Below are 18,782 nucleotides of genomic sequence, written 5' to 3'. Positions count from 1 at the left end.
TGGCCGGTGGCCTGTGGCCGTGGTGGTCTGGTCCTGCCGAGGGAGGCAGGGGGGACGGCGGAATGCAGGCGGTGAGGACAGCCTGGCTGCCACCCTTTCTACTTCGGCTTTTGTTTGTTTGTTTTTAAAGGCTTGGAACCACGTTCAGCCGAGCAGCGTGTTCAACGCCATCCTATGGCTTTGAGAGCGCCCTCGGTCCCTTGTCTGAGAGACGCGTCACAAGAAAAGAGAACTTTCCGGGGAAGATGACGTTTGTTATTCTGATGTAAAGTCTTTGCCTTAGCGCCCAGCCCAACATCAACAGTGCAAGAGACTCAGGAGGCGGTGGGAACGGGTGTCAGAGGCTCGCATAGTAGCTGTCTACCCACTGGGCAAGTCCTCGCTCCACCAGCGACCGGTTTATCAACACCGCCTGAAAAACAAAGTTCCCCTGAGAGCTCTGCCCACCGCCCCCAGGGCCCTTTCTCAAGCCAGCGGGGGTTTTCCCTCACAGTCCCAGGCGACCACTGGGCACGACAGGCCCGAGAGTAACAAGGGGGCGAGACCCTTCTAGGCCAACAAGGACATTTACTTAATGTCCTGTCGAGGACGACAGGCTTTTCAATACACTAATAAAATTGCAGTTTTAATACCATGAAACGCAGTGGAAAACCCAATGGACAGAAGGTTCAGAAAGGTCTGGATGAGGTTCAGGAAGGGTCGCGGACATTTTGTTGTAGGGCCTGTCTATGTGCGGCAGGACTCCGAGCGGCCGTCCCTGGCCGCCACCTGCTAGATGACATCACCACCCCCAACTGTGGCCACAAAATCTCTCCCGACATCCTAGGGTCCCCGAGGGTGGCACTGGCCTAGACTTTCTGACTATCTCCAGAGGAGGCCACAGCAGGATCGGCCCCAAATCAAGCCATGACGGCTGGCCAGCAGCTTGAAGGAAAAGAACAGAACTTACTTCGTTTCCAACCACACTCCATAGCTGAATCAGAGGAAGGCCAGTCGGACTGTAACTTGTCACCTAGAAAAACAGAAAAAAAAGCAAGTGTGTTTAAAAGCTACTACCCCCACGCACCTTTCCATGAGGCAGGGTCCAAGTCACAAAGGAGAAAGGAATTCAAAGGTCAGTTCCCAGGAACCCAAGATCGTGGATGAGAGAGGCCAGGAGGCACTGGAGCCCCAGCCAGGCAGGCAGCAACTTACAGGGACCCCAGGCGGCTCGAGCCCCGCCCCCCACCCGCCCACACACCTGAGCTAGCAGCGCTGTGTTTCCTGTCATCTCGCTCATGGCTGCATCGGCCTCAGGTGAGAAGTGCTCATCATCTTTAGAGGGAAAGAGAAAAGCAGCATGTAGGCCTTCACCGGGGCAAAGCACTCCAGTGACTTACAGCTTCCAGGGCTTTTCTAAGACGCCTCAGATGCTGCCGGGCACGGGAGACCCGCATCTGGAAGAGCCACCTATGACAGGAGCAAGGCCAGGCCTCCGCTGCGTTCCAAGGGCACATGCACGGTGTCTCTGCTACCTGCCACCCACTGCAGGCGGGGCCCCAGGGACAGAAACTCCGCCTTCAGTGGGGACACTGCCGCCGCCACCACCACCCGTCTGGGTGCTGAGCGGGCGAGAACGTTATAGATCTTCTTCCACTGAAGGAGCAACACCCTATGAAGGCGATGTTATCCCCACTTTCCAGGTGGGAACAGAGAGACTAAGGTGGTGGCTGCAGGTCCACCAGCTCCCGGAGTGCTGAAGGTAGGCCTCAGATCTAAGCAGCAGGCCACAGAGGCAGCCCTCGTTGTCAGATTATAAAGTTATGTACGAGGACACAGCCAAGGCAAGAGGCGGTAAGTTCAGAAGGTGCGGAATGCCCCATGACGGAGGGGCGTGTCAGCTGGGCGGGACTGCGGAGATGATGTCAGAAATGGAGACGAACGCTGGACAGAGCAGCGAAGGAAAGGAGACAGAGGCCCTTGTCCAGCACGCTGGCTGACAGGCCTCTGGAGGGACTGTAGTGCCTCGAATGTACTTCACTGCTTTGGACAAGAACAAGATTAGAAGAGTGTGGGATAATCAGACCGGTTGTTTCCTACAAATAGGAAATGTGCTGGTCATCGACAGCTACAACTTGACCACTGTCCACACAGCACTTCCTGGGTTCATGTAATTTCCTCAGCTGCCCTGAAGGACAGGTACTATCTCATTTTCTAGAGGGTTAAAAAAAAAAAAAAATGGCAAGGCTAACTAACTTGCCCAGGGCCACTCTGCTAGGCCCCTACCCTCGGGGATGCGGTTAGTCTAAGATCCCACACAGCTCAGTGGTCCCGCAGGGCCCAGCCAACCAGTGCTGTGCCCTCAGTGCCTGCCCTCCACCACACATGCTAGGACTCTGGGTCTCAACTATGTTCTGTAAGGTGCCTATGTTTACAACCTCCTAAGTCAGAGGCCTGGGTAAAGTCCACAACGGTGGTTCTGAAAAGGGGGTTCAGGGTCAGCGGCAGCAGCATCACCTGAGTACTTGTTAGAGATGCACATCCTTGGGCCTTGGCCAGACCTATTCCTCAATCAGGAACTCCATCAGAGGCCATGATCTGTATTAGCATAAGCCCTCCCGGTGCAAAGGAATGTGCTCAAAGGGAAAGACCTACTCTCAACAATTGTTCCCACCAAGCCGGAGGCCCCGTCCGTTACCTGACAAGGGCATCACGCTGTCCAGAAGGACCTCTGCTCCCTGGAATGGCAGGGTCACAAAGTCAGACCTAGAAAGGTAAGGAAAACATTGTTTATGAACCTGAAGGCTGACTCCACTTCAGGCCAATACTGATCTTCTGCTTAGTGGTATTAGCCCCCTGCGACCCAGGACAAAGTGAAGCAGAGGCCTCTACGATGGGCAGGAGGCTGCGGCCTCAGGCACACCTGGACGAAGGCCACCACCCTGCTGCAGCCCAACCTCAGAGGGACTGCTCGCATCCAACTCCCAAAGAGAAGCTGCTTCACTTCTGCCCCATGATGCTCAGGGGGACCTCCTCCCCAGGACAGGCCTTTCTAGCTCAGTTTGACTGAGGCAAGCAGTGCAGTCAGTTATCATCAGACCTGCCAAACCAGAGCAGGCCGCAGGAGGGTCAGCCTCCGTCCCAGGCTTGGTACAGCTGCGCAGTTCTGCAGAGATCACACAGCCTCTGACGTGCATGTCATGTGCTCGTCTGAGGGAGTGTGGACCCACCGTATCTGCCGGAGCGTGTCCACTTTCACTCTCTTATATCCACCATAGTCCACGTAGCGAATCTCCACCTCATTGCTCTCCTCGTAGGAGGCCACCACTTGGGCTCTCCACCAGGCGCCGTCCAGGCCGGGGGCAGCGCAGATGACCGTGACTGCGGGGCATGAAGAGAGCATGTGGACAATCCTGGCATAGGACAGGGCACCAAGGGTCACCCTGGTCAGTGCTACCCACCTCCCCATATTACTTCTCCGAGTCCTATGTCCCCACGGGGCAGAAGAATGGCAAGAAGCCCCCACAGCCTCCCTGGAGCCCGAGACTGGCCAAGGGAAGGACCTAGATGTGGGAAATCTGGCCTCCCACATATGCCACCCAAAGAGCTCTCCTGCAGACCAAAACGCATTCTTCCAGAGCCTGAGATAAGGACTGGCCAGAAGAAACCAAGTAAAACCTAAAACTCAGGGAATGGGGATTTACATTCTTAAGGGAACGTCCCAGAAAGAATCAAGAACCTCTAAATGCGGCAGGTCTCACTGGCCTGGTGTTTAGGGCCTGTTCTGGCCCGTGATGACTCAGAAGTTGATCAGAAGGGGACCTGCAGGCTGAAGTCCACTTCTTCTAGCCTTTGCTTCAGGAAGGTGCTCAGAGCACACGTGTCCCTGGCAGCCAGCAGTCACCAACCCCGGCCTGTAGCAGCAGGGCCAGAACAGACGGAACCGCAGGCTGCACACTGAGTCCTGACCTTGACCCTTAAAGGGAACCCCTGGTATAGTCACTTAGATCCCAGTCTGGTCTTCACTACTGGATTGAGGCAACAGTAGAGACTCTGGGGAAAATTAAATCCCTTATTTCTGTGACCTAGGTGACTTCACGGGTGTCTCTAATGCCTTGAAGCCCCTCAGGGTGCTCTGAGTTAGGAGTCCCTGACAGCAACAGGTGAAGGGATGTTCTGGCTTGGGTTCTTGCCAACACGGGCAACAACAGTGACAAAGGAGAGACTCAAGACTACAAGTTGAGTTTAGACCCCAGTTCTTGCTCAAGTGTTACCAGGGCGAGTCATTCGACTTCAGAGGCTCAGTTTTCTCACCTGTCAAATGGAGATGAGACAACCCACCATGGAGGCCTCTTGCTCACCAGGAGCTTCTAGGAGATCTACCATCTGGATCAGGTACTTAACACAGAACAACCCACCCCTGATTCCTGGGACAGGCTGGCATCAGCCCCGTTCAGCAGATACATGGCAGAGCTAGAACTCGTGTGTTAAAACTCTACTCCAACCACACAGGCCCGTCGGCCAGTGGGAAGGCCACTTCCATCGGGCTAGCTAATAAGCCAGCCCGCAGTGACTCCATGCTGTTGGCAAGCCCTCAGGGATGCTGTTCCCATGAAGGATCCCAGAACAGCCTCCTCCTGGGTCAAGACCAAGGGCAGAACAGGCCACCCCCAAAACCTATCCCCATGGCCTGGCCGGAGCCCAGGGCTCACCGTTGACCCCAAGGCAGCACTTACTTTCCACTGGGGTGGGCAAGGTGGGGATTCCGGGCTGGGAGTAGCATAGGTACATCTGCTGGTCCAGGCTCCGCAGTGCATGGAAGGTAGGGTGCGTGTGCTGCTGCACAAACAAGTGCCCAGCGTTGACCTGGTTGACCACGATCACCTCCACGGTCACGCCATCGGGGAGCATGAGCTGTGGAGGAGAAGGGGCAGCAGGCGCTGCAGCAATCCTCCTGGGGTTTGGGGTAGAAGCCCTGAGGCCCCAGGGCAAGTCTCTGAACTGGCAAGTCTTTGAAAAGGGCTTAGCAACCCAAAGCAACATGGCACCCAAATGGCAGGAGGTCAAGGAAAACTACGTCAGCTGTGGAAAGTGGGACACCTTGTCCTGCGATGCCGACAGTAACCACTAGAGGCGGCCTCGCCTCAGGGCTGGGTGGGAGGAGGCAGCCTAGCTGTAGTGCAGGGGCCGGGGCAGGCTCCAGGTGTCAGAGCCTCCGCTCCCCTCACCACGCTTGAGGAGACTGGAGCACCAGCGAAGGCAAGGGGATGAGGCGCTACTGAGAACAAGCTACCAGGGCACAGAGGTGGGCAGGCCCTCAGGCGCCTCGGCCAGCATACGTGGGCCTGCGGAGGACCCCAGGAGCGTCCCGTTTGACAGCATGTCTCTCTGTTTTCCTGCCAGCAAAGACCCACAGTCTGAGTCCTACAGTCTCTTCCTCTATGCTCTCCACAGACACCCTCCCAACTCGTTCCCACTGCAAGCTGGAACGCAGATGAGCCCAGCGGCCAGGCCCCACAGTATAGGCCCTCGCAGAGGCTAAGATCAGTCTCAAAGACTTGGCCCTGGACACTAGTTTTCCTGATGCCAAGTTACAGGCAACATCTAGGTAGCCTGGACACAGAAAGATGTCTAGTCTGTCTTCCAGTCAGGTGGCCAGGCCTCTAGCTAAGAGTTCCGACTTCCCTACCTCCCCGCGAGTGCTGCGGGCTGAAAGACATCCAGGCTCTCCTCTTCACACAGAGCACAGTGGAGGAGGCCCTAACAACTGCTCAGTTATTTAAATTTTAAAGTGGGGCTGGTCCGAGTCTGCTGGGGAAAACTCCTGACTCATTATTAGTAAAGGACAGAGAGGGGCCAACCCACTCCCAAATACCCACAGGAAAATAACAGCACCTCCATCCCCTCCACCCACGGCATGGGGGTCTTTGGACCGGCTAGGAGAAGTCAACCATCACAAACAAAACCTAGGGAGGCCATTTTCTTGCAGCAGCACATTCAGCCCATGTGTGAAATGCAGTAGTCGTTTGGCCTACAGAGCCCTACAATTCTTCTACCAGTGAGATGAGGCTCGACAGAGCTGGAGGCACGTTGGAGGATCCGAGTGACAGGCCCCAGGATCCCCCCAGCCTCCAGCACACAGAGGCCCTAAGACGTCAGCTTCCCTCCTGCCAAACTCTAGGGTCAACCTTCGAAGAGTCTCCAGGATCCCACAGCCTGGTGGGGAGAATTTCTTCTCCTTTATAATCTAGGTCCCTCCCATGAGAAGGAAGGGAAAGGGAATCCTTCACCAGGGCCACCACTAGGCCCGGCTCAACTTGGAGCAAGGAACACAAGGACCCATTACAAGCCCAGCCAAGCCCACAATGGTGGGTCCCACCCCAGTCCTCAGAGAGGTTAGGCTGTGACTCTGCACACAGCACCAGCTTAAGGACATGCACGCCAGCCGGGGGCACCCCATCTCCTGTGTACACTAGAATCCTTTCTAGGCAAATGCCTTAAAAATACAACAGGTGCCAGCACAGCAGAGCTCAAGGAGAACCAGCCCTCCAACTGGGGATGGAGGCACGTCTGGCTTGGTAGCAGTTGAGGTGAAAAAGAGGCAAGAGGAGCTGGTCCCCCAGGTGCATGCTCACCCAGGAAGTCATCGGAAGAGAAGGCAGGGCCAGGGACGGCAGTGGGGGAGCATAGATGTTGGTGAGGTTCAGTTCTTTGAACTTCTTTCCGATCAGGTTCAGCGCCTTGTCTACATGATGCTGGGAGCCTAGATGGGGGTAAGAGGAGAGCCACCGTGGGTAGGACAAACCACCAAACAAACTCACTCACACACACAGCCCGCTCCACAAGACTTTCCTAGAGCTCAAGTAAATCTTGAAGGTGCCAAACAGCTAAGTTCTGCCTTAAGAAGGAAAGCATCTACAGAGGCTTGAAACCCACTGACCTTTCAAATGGCACCTCTGCCACTGTATCCATGCTTTGAATGCAACAGGAGGCTAGCAGATGGGAAAGGCCAGCCCTCACTGACGGGAGGGGAATCCCGTTCTGCTCTGTGAGGGAGGCGCATGACGCAGGGCACTATAAAGCCAGGGCCCCCAGCCTCCCCGTCGAGTGCTCGCACCTCTCCTGGCAGAAGATCTAGGGGAGGGAGCAGAGGCCCCTTCCAGCACCTAAGCTGGAGAGGAGGGCTGAAGATCACCTGGGATGACCAGGGCTCTCCATTTGGAGCCGGAGATTCCAAAAGGGGAAGAACTAGGACTCAAATCCTTTACGCTTCAGGCAAGAAAACTAAAGGCAGGGTGGCAGCTGCCACTGACCTTCTATGTGGCAGATCTGGATGTTCTGGGTATAAGGCAGTGTTGAGATGTAGATCTTGGCACCAGACGTCTGCTTCAAAAAACTCACGTACCGCCCCTGCTTGCCAATTAGCCGACCAACTAAGTGCTGAGAGAGACAAAGAGACAACTGGGGGTGTTAATGGGGTGTTAATTCCCAACGGTCCCAAAGACCTACTTTTGTTTTACACAGGGTCAAGTTCAAACAGAGTAACGGTCAATATGCCAGCACTCATTTGCCAGGCACTGCTCTAAGCACTTACCTGTGAAACAGACCCCTTTATCACTGTTTTATAAATTAACAAGCTCAGAGAGGCTAAGTAACTCACCCACTATCACACAGCTACTAAGCAGCTGCACTACACAGTCTGGCCCCAGGACCTAGCAGGTCCCACTTCTTTGCCCGACAACCTGGCCCACATTCAGAAAGCTGCTAGGCCAGCATATTCTCCTCCCAAATCTACACTAGGAGAGGTTTCACCACAACAAGGGCTGATTTACGACTCCTCTGACCTCTTCAAGTCTATCTGGCTTCAAAGATAGAGGCTCCATTTGAAAGTTAAAGTCTAAAGAGCCCGTGGGCTTCTGCTGCCAAATGATAGCAGGCTGGAGCCTCCGGAGTAAGAGGCCTGCAGAAACGCCCCACGTGCCAAGAGTTCAAGGAAGACAGAAGCAGCCAAACTTAGCCATGATGTAAGGCAAGCTCGGAGACGATCCCAGACGACCCCACCCCAGCGGAGCCGCAAGGGACATGGTCGCTCCGCATGCAGAGCCGCCCAGAGGTGGGGGGGGGGCGGGGAGGGCCTTTGCCACCACCAAAGAAGAGGGCAGCATTGCTATCAGGGTCACGGCGGGAGAAAACACCGCGGGAGCCAGCACCCTGGGGTCAAAGCAGCCCGCCTGACCCAGAGTTCAAGCCAAGCCAAGTCTCCACAGCGGCAGGGAGCTAAGTGCCTGGGAGAATTCAGCTGGCCAATTATTTCTGAGTCCCGGCAATAAGCATCACGATCGAGCTAATAAATCGTAAGTTAGAACAGCAAGAAGCTAGAAACCACTTAAGCACCCTGGATTTGCGGACCGGTGAAGTAAATTGACATTCACACAATGAATAATGCAGTTAAAATTATATTTTCAAAGAATAACACAGGAAAATTAAATTGTTAAATATTTAAAAGCATTAATTAAAGCAACATAATCTCAGTTTTGTTTAAAAACCACAGGGTGCAAGACAAGAGGGAAATAAAAGTCTTCATAGTCACTCTCGGGGGTGAGATCAGAACGGCTTGTTATTTTCTTCATACATTTCTATACTTTTCAAGCGCTCTGAAATATGGATTTACGCTGTGCTCAATTATCAAATCTACTCTGTGCTGGAGAGCTTGAGCAGAGCACAGTAGAGGGATTCCCGCCTGGCCCATGTCCTCGGGCTGGCTTTTATTGGCATCTCGGAACAGTGCTGAGCCCCTGAACACACAGGGCAGCCCCAGAGAAGTGAGCAGCCTGTGAGTCTGGAGCGGACAAGAACAGCATTCCGACCCCCGGAAAACTCTCTGAAGCTTGGCAGAGGGTGCTCTCCTTTTCCCTTCCAGCCTCTGGCTCACTCAGGGGCTGCTTCTGGGTTACTGTGCCTCCCCCTCATCCCAGTGACCCTGCAGCCCTTACCTTTGGCACCTCGATCTCCCAGATGATGAGATCGACCTTCTTAGGACTGGAGCCTGCCTGGGCGCTCTGGAAACCATCAGTCTTCCTGGGGCCACAGCAACCGTCCACTGAGTCCATGCTGTTCCTGTCCGATCCTGCAGGGGAGAAAGTGGCACACACAGACGCCGGCTAAGGGAAGTCCGCACCTGCATTCCCAGGAGCCCCCCACCCCACGCCCCCTCCTCAAGCTTGGCGGGTGACTGTCACCCGCCGTCTGGAAGGCTCTGGACGACCCCAATGAAAGGAGGACTGGGGGTGTAGAGACGCCTAATTTTAGCTTGCTGCTCATAGCCCCGCTAGCTGAAGCGGTAGCCACGCCCAGCCACAGCTGCGGGCGCAGAGACAAGCGGTGAGCTGGGAAGGGGGGGTCCACAGGGCGGGGGGCCAGCCGGCGGGTCTGCATGGTCCCAGGCGCCGGGTATCAGGTGCCGGCCTCCGAGGAGACCGACCAGTCACAACCGGCCCATGTCTTCTGACCATGCCAGCCCCTCAGACCACGGGACCCTAAGGCCCCCAAGGTCTCAGGCCTGGGCTCAAGGGCCATGACCTTCAGTCAAGCAGAGCTAGAAAGACTGCACCCTGGCTGGCCTGAGGGCCCCATTCTTATCCTCTACCACCTGGGCCCTACTGGAAGTAGATGGAGGAGGGGCAACTCTCCTTTCCCTCTGCTTGGGCCTAACTTGGGCAACTCTGAATGCTCTTCTGGGCTCATGGTGGGTCTGGTCAAAAGACTGAAGTTCATGCCCCAGACAACAGAACAGGAAGCATGACCCTGAGATCAATGCCGTCTGCTCCACTCTTGTTCAAGAATGTGCCGGGAGGCCATCCCAGAAAAATGGGTCCAGGCCAGCTTAAGAGAAAGGACTCTGGCTTAAATATGGACGACTTAACTGCCAGAAATAGATCGCTCCTGAGAGTCTACTAATTAGGTTATTCTCCACATGGTTTCTCCAAACTCTGGACATAATCCTTTGCCAAGCAATGCACGTACTGTCTGGATGCAGAGTAAGGCTTAAAAGAGACTCCATTCCCAGCTAAGGAAGAGTCACCTTCAAAGTGGCCTCATCCTTCAACATCAGGGGCCCTAGCCTCTCCTGGACAAAACAGGACTGGCTGATACTCGCCACCCCAGCGACCCGCAGAGGTGGCTCAGACCACACAGACCTCTAGCAGGCTGTGCTCACAGGCCAGCCCCCCTCAGCCTCAACTTCCTCACGCACAGGGAGGGCCACGCACTAAGATGCAGGCATGGGGGAGGCGGGAGCCTGTGCTGTGCACAACCGAGTGCCAGGAGAGCGCTACTGCCAGGCTCCCAGCCACTGTCCTCGCCCCCCACCCCCCACCCACTGCCATGTTCCATCACCGCTTTCTCTTCCATGAGGCCTAAACGCGAGGCCTTCACTATGCCGGAGTAGCTGCCACCATCAATCTAAAGGTGGCATAACATGGCTAATGGGCCTGTTAATTCAGCTGAGGGCCAGCAGATAAAGGGAAACTCCTCTATTCTTAAAAAAATGTTTGTTTACCCATTTTAAGATCTTTTTGATTAAAAAACAAGCAAACAAAAGAACATTTTAACAGCATTCAAGTTAGGATGCATCTTAACGGTCTCTGGCCTTCTACACTCATCATCACCATGATGAGTTTTTTTTTCCTTTAGAGGCACATAAATCAATAGTGTCTGAAAGGGGACAAAATGTGCTGTGATGAAAGTACTGCTGGAAGTAGCAAGATTCCCAGTAAAGACCCCCAACCTTCCTGGAGCAGAGATGGTAGGGACTGGCTCCAAGGCCAGCAAATCAGACCCCCACAGGAGTCCATGGCCTCTTTCCCTGAGATAAATGAAAATACCCCAGGGTAGCTGTAAAACCAGGGTCAGGAGCTGCTGACCTGTCAGTTAGCGGTCTGAACTGTCTACGCGGGGGTCAGCATTCGAAAAACCCAGTGGACACTTGGTTACCAAAGTGCCCCTCTTTCCCGGGGGTGGAACAGCAGCCGCACGGAAAGGAAACGGCGGAGGGCTCTCTGCGGAGGAATAGTGGTGACAGTGAGGCAGGAAAGCAAGAGCCTCCCGTGAGAGCCGAGCTGGGGCCGCTCTCTGGGCACTTACCCGGTAAGAGCTTCTGGAGAAGGAAGGCGGGTGAAGACATGGGAACAAGCACATGATTAAAAGGAAATCAATCATTCAAAAAAAAAAAAAAAAAAGCTAACACCCATCTTGGTACTTTGGAATTAAGCTAGGGAGGCCTCTACATCACAGAAACCTTTAAGAGGTCAGGTTAAAAGAGGCTGATCAGCAAACCCAACTCTGAGCTGGCTCCTTCAGGACTAGGGGGAGTCCCTGGCTGGGGAACCAAGCTCCCAAGGTGCTGGGGGGCTCAGGGCAGCCCAACCTTCTGCAGGCCAGCTGGCTCAAGGTTGGAGCGCATTCTTACTGCAGCAGCAGCAGCAGAGGGGGAGGCAGACCAGCAGCCTTTGCCAGCCAAGCGGAGGCCCTGCCACCCCGTCCTCCAGGTGAGGCGCGCCCAAGACCCTCCTACCTCCCGAGTGATCTGCTTCCGCATCCGCGGTCCATCCGTCCTCATTGCCCAAGTCTGACAGCTCCCCCTTCAGCACCCCATTGCTGAAGGGCACAGTACTTTCTGGCAGCAGTGGGATGACGGCCTTGTCCCTGGGGCTTGAGGTGGCGTCCGTACACGAGTCTTCAAGCCCCGAAGTAGTGCTGAGGGAATCTGAGCGCTGCTCGGAGACCACTGAGGGGACATCCTGGCTGCTGTCAGAGGTGCAGGTGGCATATCCCGCATCTTCCACCAGGACGCGTGCCTCATTTAGCAGCTCTCCCTGGGGTGCAGGGGGCGGTGGGCCGGGGGCCAGGGAGATGTGGTGTGCAGAGTTCTTTGGCTTCCTGTCCTTGCTGGGGCTGGACAGAGGGCTGCTCAGGCAGCTGGCGTAGGTCTTTGGTGGCGGCAGGTCCTCCGCAGGCGGGCCTGGCGAGGGGGCAGCAGCGTCTGGCACACCCGAGGCCGCCTCCGCCACCACAGAGGCTGGAGCGAGCCTGTCAGCATCTGGCCCCAGGGCGGTTTCCCGGCAAGCTGGCATGCAGCTCTCCTCCTGCCGCCCGTGGCGCTGAGTGGCCGAGGCCGGACACTGCCGGCCTATGATCCTGCCCACGGTGGTGGCCAGCACCTCTTCGGTCGCCTCCGAGATCACCTTGGAGACGATCTGGTAGGCAGCCTGCTCCATCTCCTCAGCGTGCTCCGCGGCACCCTCGTGGCCCAGCTCTCCTGGGCAGGGCGCCTCACAGGCAGTGCCGCTGCCCCGAGGCACTGACGGCTCGGAGACCTCCGTCAGCTCCACGTGGGCCGACTCCCTGTGGCTGCTCAGTGGTGTCCCCGCGGCCCCCTCCTCGGCCTGCAGCGGGAGGCCCGTCCCCTTCTCCCCGGCGCCTCCCAAGGGAGCAAGGCCAGGCACCTTGTCGGTCTGCGATTCAGAGCCCTGCTCCTGGGACAACACACGCCCTTCTGGCACGTTTTCTCCTGACACCGCGTCGCCAGTGCCTTCCGCCCCACCGGTCTCTCTTGGCTTCTCTCTGGGGGTTGCAGCCTGGCCCTGCCGGCCCTGCCCTGGCGGCCCACTGAATGGGGACTCTGGCTTGCACACCTCGGCTGCTTCGTGGGGGAAAGGAACACCCCTTGGGGTCGGAAGAGGACACTCGGGAGGAATGGACTTGGCTTCATCACCCGTCAGGACTAATTCCACCTTTGTACTGTCATCTCTGCGTGTTCCTGGCCGAAATCTCACATCTGTGCTGTTAGGAAGGCTGCCTGAGGACTCTGACCTGCGACAGGCTGGATGTGCCCGCAGCAAGGCCGGGGGCTCGGCGGGGGGCTTGCTCACCGGCCACAGCTCTGTTTCCGCTGGCGGTACAGCGCTGGGGGACGTGGAAGCTACTCTGGGACAGGAGTCCTCCATGGGGAGTGGCTCTGTGATGGAGTGGCCAGCCCTCAGCTCCACAGCGCTGGCCTCTACCTGTCTGTCCTGGCCGCTGACATGCTTTTTACGAGAGAAAAACCACCACCAGCCGAGAAGTGCTAGCATTCCAGGCAACGCCAAGGGGAAGAGTGAACGGAACTGGATGGCCATCCTGGAGGCCTGAAGAAATGATACCTGCAGATGAGGAGAGAGGGATGCGATGAGAGCCAGGCAGGGGGATCCTGACACCACTGCACAGGAAACACAATCAACTGTTCTCTCACCCTTTCCCTGCCTCCTCCAGCTCGCACCCTATGTGGGATCCACCGGAGGGGGTTGGGCAGGGAGAGACGCCCCTGTCTGCTCCCTCCTCCATATCGCACTCCCTTGAAACAAGACGAGCCTTGCCTTGGACCCAAATCCCTTCCTTCATCACTTCTCAATGCCAAATTCTATGCTCCCCCAAGGGGATACTGTGTTTAATGTTTCAGTTCTCTGAACTCCCAGAACACTTATCTATTCGGATGATATTGGAATATTTTTAAATGCCTGTGAAATCCACATGTCCCTCACAGGCACCCACAAAATCATGAGTTAACGAAACCATTACACAGCAAGAGAGCAGGAGCAAAGGATGAATATGATCTCAAAAGGATGAGGGGTGCTCCAGGGTAAGAGACCAGCAAAACATACAGAGGCGTGGAGACACAGGTCATGCTTGAAGAATCAAGTTGTTTAGTGGCCTCGATGAGGGTTCTGGGGCCTCACAGTGGAGTCTGGACTTTATCCTGTGGGCAACAGAGAACCAGCAGAGGTCTGCAAAGCACATACACCAAACTGTGTTACCAGGTGATTCTGGGAGGAGGATGAACAGCGTATCAAGTGACAGAAACCTGGAGACCTGAGTCCATTGGATCCAGGCCCAGAGAAATGATAACGGCCTAGATAGAAGGAGGTGGTGGATATGTAAAGGATACAGGAGCCTCGGTTTTCTTCACCGTAAGATGGGGATACATTTTATAAAGGATGGCTGATATGAGGATTAGCTATGTATTAAGGGCTACGCAAAGCAGGGTTAGCTCTCTTTAGAGGTATATGACAGACTTATTCCAGAATGCTTGTAATTCAGTACCTCCCATGCCAGTAAATTTCATTCTGTCTGCAAAAATCATACGTCGTCTTAAAACCAAATCTCCTCCCTTGACATGGTGAATTATACCTTAATTTGGGGTTAAGCTTTGTTGTAGAGATAAATGTAAACGTTTCAACAACTCTTCCTGGTTTAATGATGTTAATGGTCTTTGGCAAAACCAGAGCACATAGTTCCCAGGTGGTTCTAAAGTTCAGTGGAGGCTGGGAGCCACTGCTGGAGGACCTGACTTCTCCAAGTGCGGTCTATAGGCCAGACGCACAGAGCACCACCTGGGAGCCTGCTAGAAACACAGCCCCAGCTCAGGCCTGAATCACTAGCTGCATTTTTAACAAGACCCCCAGGGGATTCACAAACACATTAGAGTTTGTGAAGAAACACTGGGAAACACCTTCAGCCCCAAAGTGAGGGGGTAGGGAAAACCATAAACCTTGCTAATATTTGAAAGTGAATCCATAAGATTGGAAAACACAAAGCAGAAGCTAAGCAGTGGCCACACTCAGAAGACCCCATGAATCCCTCTAAGCAGAAACTTCAATGATGCTCATACAGCTTCACATTCAAACACAGAACCTCACTAGATGCTATCCCTTGCATCACTTAGTCTTCAACCACCTGGTTTGGAATGTATTGCCATCATCAAGGTTAAAATAGCTCAGTGTAGGGGTGCCTGGCTGGCTCAGTTGGTGGAGCATGCTACTCTTGATCTCAGGGCTGTGAGATCGAGCCCCATGTAGAGTGTAGAGATTAAATAAATAAAAACTTAGGGGCTCAACTGGTTAAGCGGCTGACTCTGGTTTTCAGCTCAGGTCATGATCTCACAGTTGGGGAGTTTGAGCCCTCCATCGGACTCTGTGCTGACAGCTCAGAGCCTTGAGGCTATTTCAGATTCTGTCTCCATCTCTCTCTCTGCCCCTCCCCTGCTCAAGCACTGTCTCTCTGTAAAATGTAAATAACATTAAAAAAAAAGGTTATGACCATACCTCCTATGACCTATGACACCTGCGATATATTTTTTTTAAGTTTATTTATTTTTGAGAGAGACCGTGTGTGTGAGCATGCAGGCAGAGAGAGGGGAAGAGAGAATCCCAAGCAGGCTCTGCGCTGTCAGCACGGAGCCTGACACGGGGCTCAATCTCTCACATCGTGAGATCAGGACCTGAGCCAAAATCAAGAATCAGATGTTTAACCAACTGAGCCACCTAGGTGCCCCCTGCAATTTTCTCTTTAAAAAAAAAAAGAGAATAAAAACAGCTCTGCACAGAGGTCTATATTCTGCTCACTGGGGCATCCCCATACGGGGAAACACTGCTAAACGCACTGCAGAATCCATGGGCATGCCAGTGACAGAGAAGGGATCCCGCATATGGACATGGAGAAACCGCTGTGGCACAGAAGCCAAAACCGGGGTACCACCATGTGGGTGCCATCTGCACCTGTATAACCCTTTAGGCAAACCAGGAAAGACACACGCCAAGCCTCTCGGCTGGAGGAGAGGCAAAGGTTTTGCACACTGATCCTGCATCCTACAACCTTATCAATCTCTTATTAGTTCCAATAGTTTTTCGTTTTTTTCCTTACCTGCCAATATACTCTTTACTTCTTCCTTCCGAGGAGAGAGATTTTGAAATTTCTCTCAGTGGTTCTCCAACTTAGTGGCCCATTAGGATCACTTGGGAAGCTTTTAAAATTCCCAGGCCAAGATCGCACCCCAATCAGAATATCTGAGGTGAGACCAGGGCACCAGGTGTTGTTGTTTTAACCCAGGTGATTCCAATGTACACTCAAGTCAGAGAACCACTGTTCTGGAGCATTGTGCACACTCCTGAAAAAGTGGCAAATTACACACAGGCTATTTGTTTTGTATTCAATGTCTTCCATATAAAAATAAGTAAAATCTGAGAAGGAATAGAGGGTATGGGGGCAAGATACTCTCAGGATAAGGCAGGATGCTTACCACATGGCCTACTGTCAGACCAGTCCCACCCAATAGGTCACATGCCACAGGAAGTGTGGCTGGGGTGTGAACCCAGGTTCTCTTCTTGGTAGTCAATTTAGATTTGGATTCCTGAACTAGATAATCCCATTTCAACAGGGTTTATAGTTGTGATTCCCACAGTTGTGGTTCTTCTACCAATTCTCTGACCTCAGGAACAAGATTCCATGGAACAGGGTAGAGACGAAGATAAAGAATCCTAAGACTTAACCACCCACAGAGGGCAGTCTCCCTGTTTTACAGATCAAGGGCCCAAGGCCAAACTCAACACAGGCATGTGTGTAAGGAGGGAGTTGCTAACCAAGATACAAACTGCCTCTCAAAGCAGCTGGGAGGGGCGCCTGGGTGGCTTAGTTAAGCGTCTGACTCTTGATTTCAGCTCAGGGCACGGTCTCACAGTTCATGGGATTGAGCCCTGAGTCAGCAGAGCCTGCTTGGCATTCTCTCTCTCTCTGCCCCACATCCTGCTCATGTGCTTGCATGTGCTCTCTCTGAGAGAAGCCCCCTGCCCTTTAGTACTAGAAGTTGATCCCAGGGTCCAGCAGCTGACCCCCACCCCACCTCCGGAGGTCCCAGGGACTGGCTGTAAGGCAGAGGCCCTCGTTCAAGCATACCGTCTCAGCCTGCCTCTGGCCTGGCACCCTAGTTGATCCACATCACCACCCACACCCTGGCCCCCCCATGTCACTGTCCCTTCTGTTCCCAGTCCTGGCTTACACTAAACACAGAGACAGTCGCCTGGGGACACAACACTGCTCTGCAGCTTGCCAGGACATCTCTACCGCTGACACACCTAGCCCTCCCTGTCCCACTGTTCCACCGACAGGGGCCGAGACCCCAAGCCACCATCCACAGCTCCCCCCAGACAGTCAACTATCACTATTCAACTGATCACAGCTCAGGAAAGTTTCTGCACCATTTCCAAGCGAGATGCCTCCTGCTGTTGTGTCAGGAGGACTCCCCTGAAGGTGTTTAACACTGGTCCCCTGAGGCCATGTCACACAATCCATGAATATTGAATACCCCACCTGCATCCCCAGCGTCCACCACTACCTCCCCCTCCCCATCGGACCCAGTATCCCTGCTCCTCCAGGAAAAGCTCTTCTCTCCACGAAGACCTCCAAGGACAGGCCCTGCCCAACTGCAGTGCTCGGACAACTTGAGAAAAGAGGTGGGATATCCCCAGACAGGAGAAGGCACACCTTGTTTATCTTTCCCTTGCCACCAGGGTACTGTGATTACAGACTTTCACCATCTCCACCAAGACAGAGCCACCCCACCCAGAGGAGCCTAGCTGGGACTCACTGAAGGCGCCTCACAGAGAGTGCCAGGTGACCAAAGCCCTCACTTCCCACCAGGCAAAAGAAGTTCTCATTTCCTTCGGCCCTTCACAGACTCTTCTGTGAGCCAATCTCACCTCAAACGGTTTCTTGTGAATCAGGACGATGCCATTTTCCCTGCTTTACACAGTCGGATAGGCCTAGACAGGTGCTGGAAGACACACCAACTGCGCCTGAACTCCAGACAGGGCCGCCTCCACGTGTGCACACACACATATGCCCACACGCACAAGTGTGCACACTTCAGCCTTGCAAGGCTCTCTGCTACCCTTCCTTTTCTGGGAATGGACTCTTGAGTTGCTCTCTTTGCCCTAGTTTGATTTTGTTGTTTTCTGTAAAAAAGCTGAACTTCTCAAGACATAAGTGGCATTTAACACTGCAGGTCTAAAAGCCTTCGCACTCACAAGCTAACTGCAGGCAGCCTTCTCCCCGCAAGGCCTCCCCCTCCAGAGGCCCCAGACACTCGGGCAAGCCAGAGGAAAGCCTTGCAGAAGGATGCAGAGCTGTGCACGGGGTGGTGGGGAGGAGAGGTGGCTATTTTGAATCTGCTAGAATTAAATAGCTGCCTGCTTATTTTTAGCAGGTCCATTTGCCCGGGAATAGATGCACGCTGGCAGCTTGCCCAGTGGTCACACAGAGCTGAAGGCGCACATGTCGCGGCCCTACAAGGCCTTAGCATTCACCTGCTCTGGCCAGGTTCTAAAAGGATTCCTTTCCTGGGGCGTCTAGCTGGCTTAGTTGGTAGAGGATGCAACTCTTCGTCCCAGGGTTGAGTTCAAGCCCCACACTGGGTTGTGGAGATTACTTAAAAATAAAAATTAAAAAATCTTTAAAACGATGCCTTTCCTTTCTCCCAGAAGAACCTGCAGCTTCTTGGAAAAGCTTACCTCTGAAAAAGTAATGGCCTCACTCCCAGCACCGATGACCAACTCGGTTACTGCAGTCTAGAGCCTTCTGCTAAACAAGAAAACAAATTTCTGGGAAGAGTACAAACAATGTTGGTCCCAGTGACTAAGCCCATCTGGCTACAGTTATTGTGTAAAGAAGAGCTATGTGTAATTAATTGATGGGAAGGTTGATCATAGAAACAAGCACTTAGGAGCCAAGTGGCTATCAGGTCTAGACTGGAACTTGGGCCTGGCCAGTGAAGCTGCATCCACTCCACCTTCTGAGCTGACTGTTATAGACCCCCTGGGTTGAAATGTGAACATTTCTGTTATTCCAGGGTTATATGTTCACATTACCAAAGACGGTCCCCCACCTCTAGAACGCCTAGCACAGCACATTGTTGCTGAGGGGCTTTTCCCCCTTGA

At 54.0% G+C, this 18,782-nt stretch overlaps 1 protein-coding gene across 6 annotated transcripts in view; it reads right to left on the bottom strand.

Moving 5' to 3' along the window:
- Positions 1-233: 233 nt before the first annotated feature.
- The window catches only part of AKAP1 (A-kinase anchoring protein 1), a 31,864-nt gene continuing 13,315 nt past the window's right edge, over positions 234-18,782 (bottom strand). For 3 of the 6 annotated variants that reach the window (XM_039241140.1, XM_039241139.1, XM_039241142.1), the window contains exons 2-11: positions 11,552-13,178; positions 8,973-9,106; positions 7,293-7,419; positions 6,615-6,742; positions 4,716-4,893; positions 3,210-3,360; positions 2,678-2,745; positions 1,241-1,314; positions 950-1,012; positions 234-412 (exon numbers count right to left, since the gene is read on the bottom strand). In XM_039241140.1, the coding sequence (XP_039097071.1) occupies positions 338-412; positions 950-1,012; positions 1,241-1,314; positions 2,678-2,745; positions 3,210-3,360; positions 4,716-4,893; positions 6,615-6,742; positions 7,293-7,419; positions 8,973-9,106; positions 11,552-13,154 (2,601 nt within the window). In that variant the 5' untranslated portion in view covers positions 13,155-13,178 and the 3' untranslated portion in view covers positions 234-337. Of the gene's footprint in view, positions 413-949; positions 1,013-1,240; positions 1,315-2,677; positions 2,746-3,209; positions 3,393-3,779; positions 3,894-4,715; positions 4,894-6,614; positions 6,743-7,292; positions 7,420-8,972; positions 9,107-11,551; positions 13,179-18,356; positions 18,427-18,782 lie in introns of those variants that run through there. The other 3 variants (XM_039241141.1, XM_039241143.1, XM_039241144.1) reach the window with 3 other exon arrangements.

The sequence above is a fragment of the Hyaena hyaena genome, unplaced genomic scaffold (assembly GCF_003009895.1).
Source record: "Hyaena hyaena isolate Hyena2069 unplaced genomic scaffold, ASM300989v1 scaffold_189, whole genome shotgun sequence".
Lineage (NCBI taxonomy): Eukaryota > Metazoa > Chordata > Mammalia > Carnivora > Hyaenidae > Hyaena > Hyaena hyaena.
Note: the sequence above shows the minus strand (reverse complement) of the source record. Positions and strands in the feature narration are given on the sequence as shown.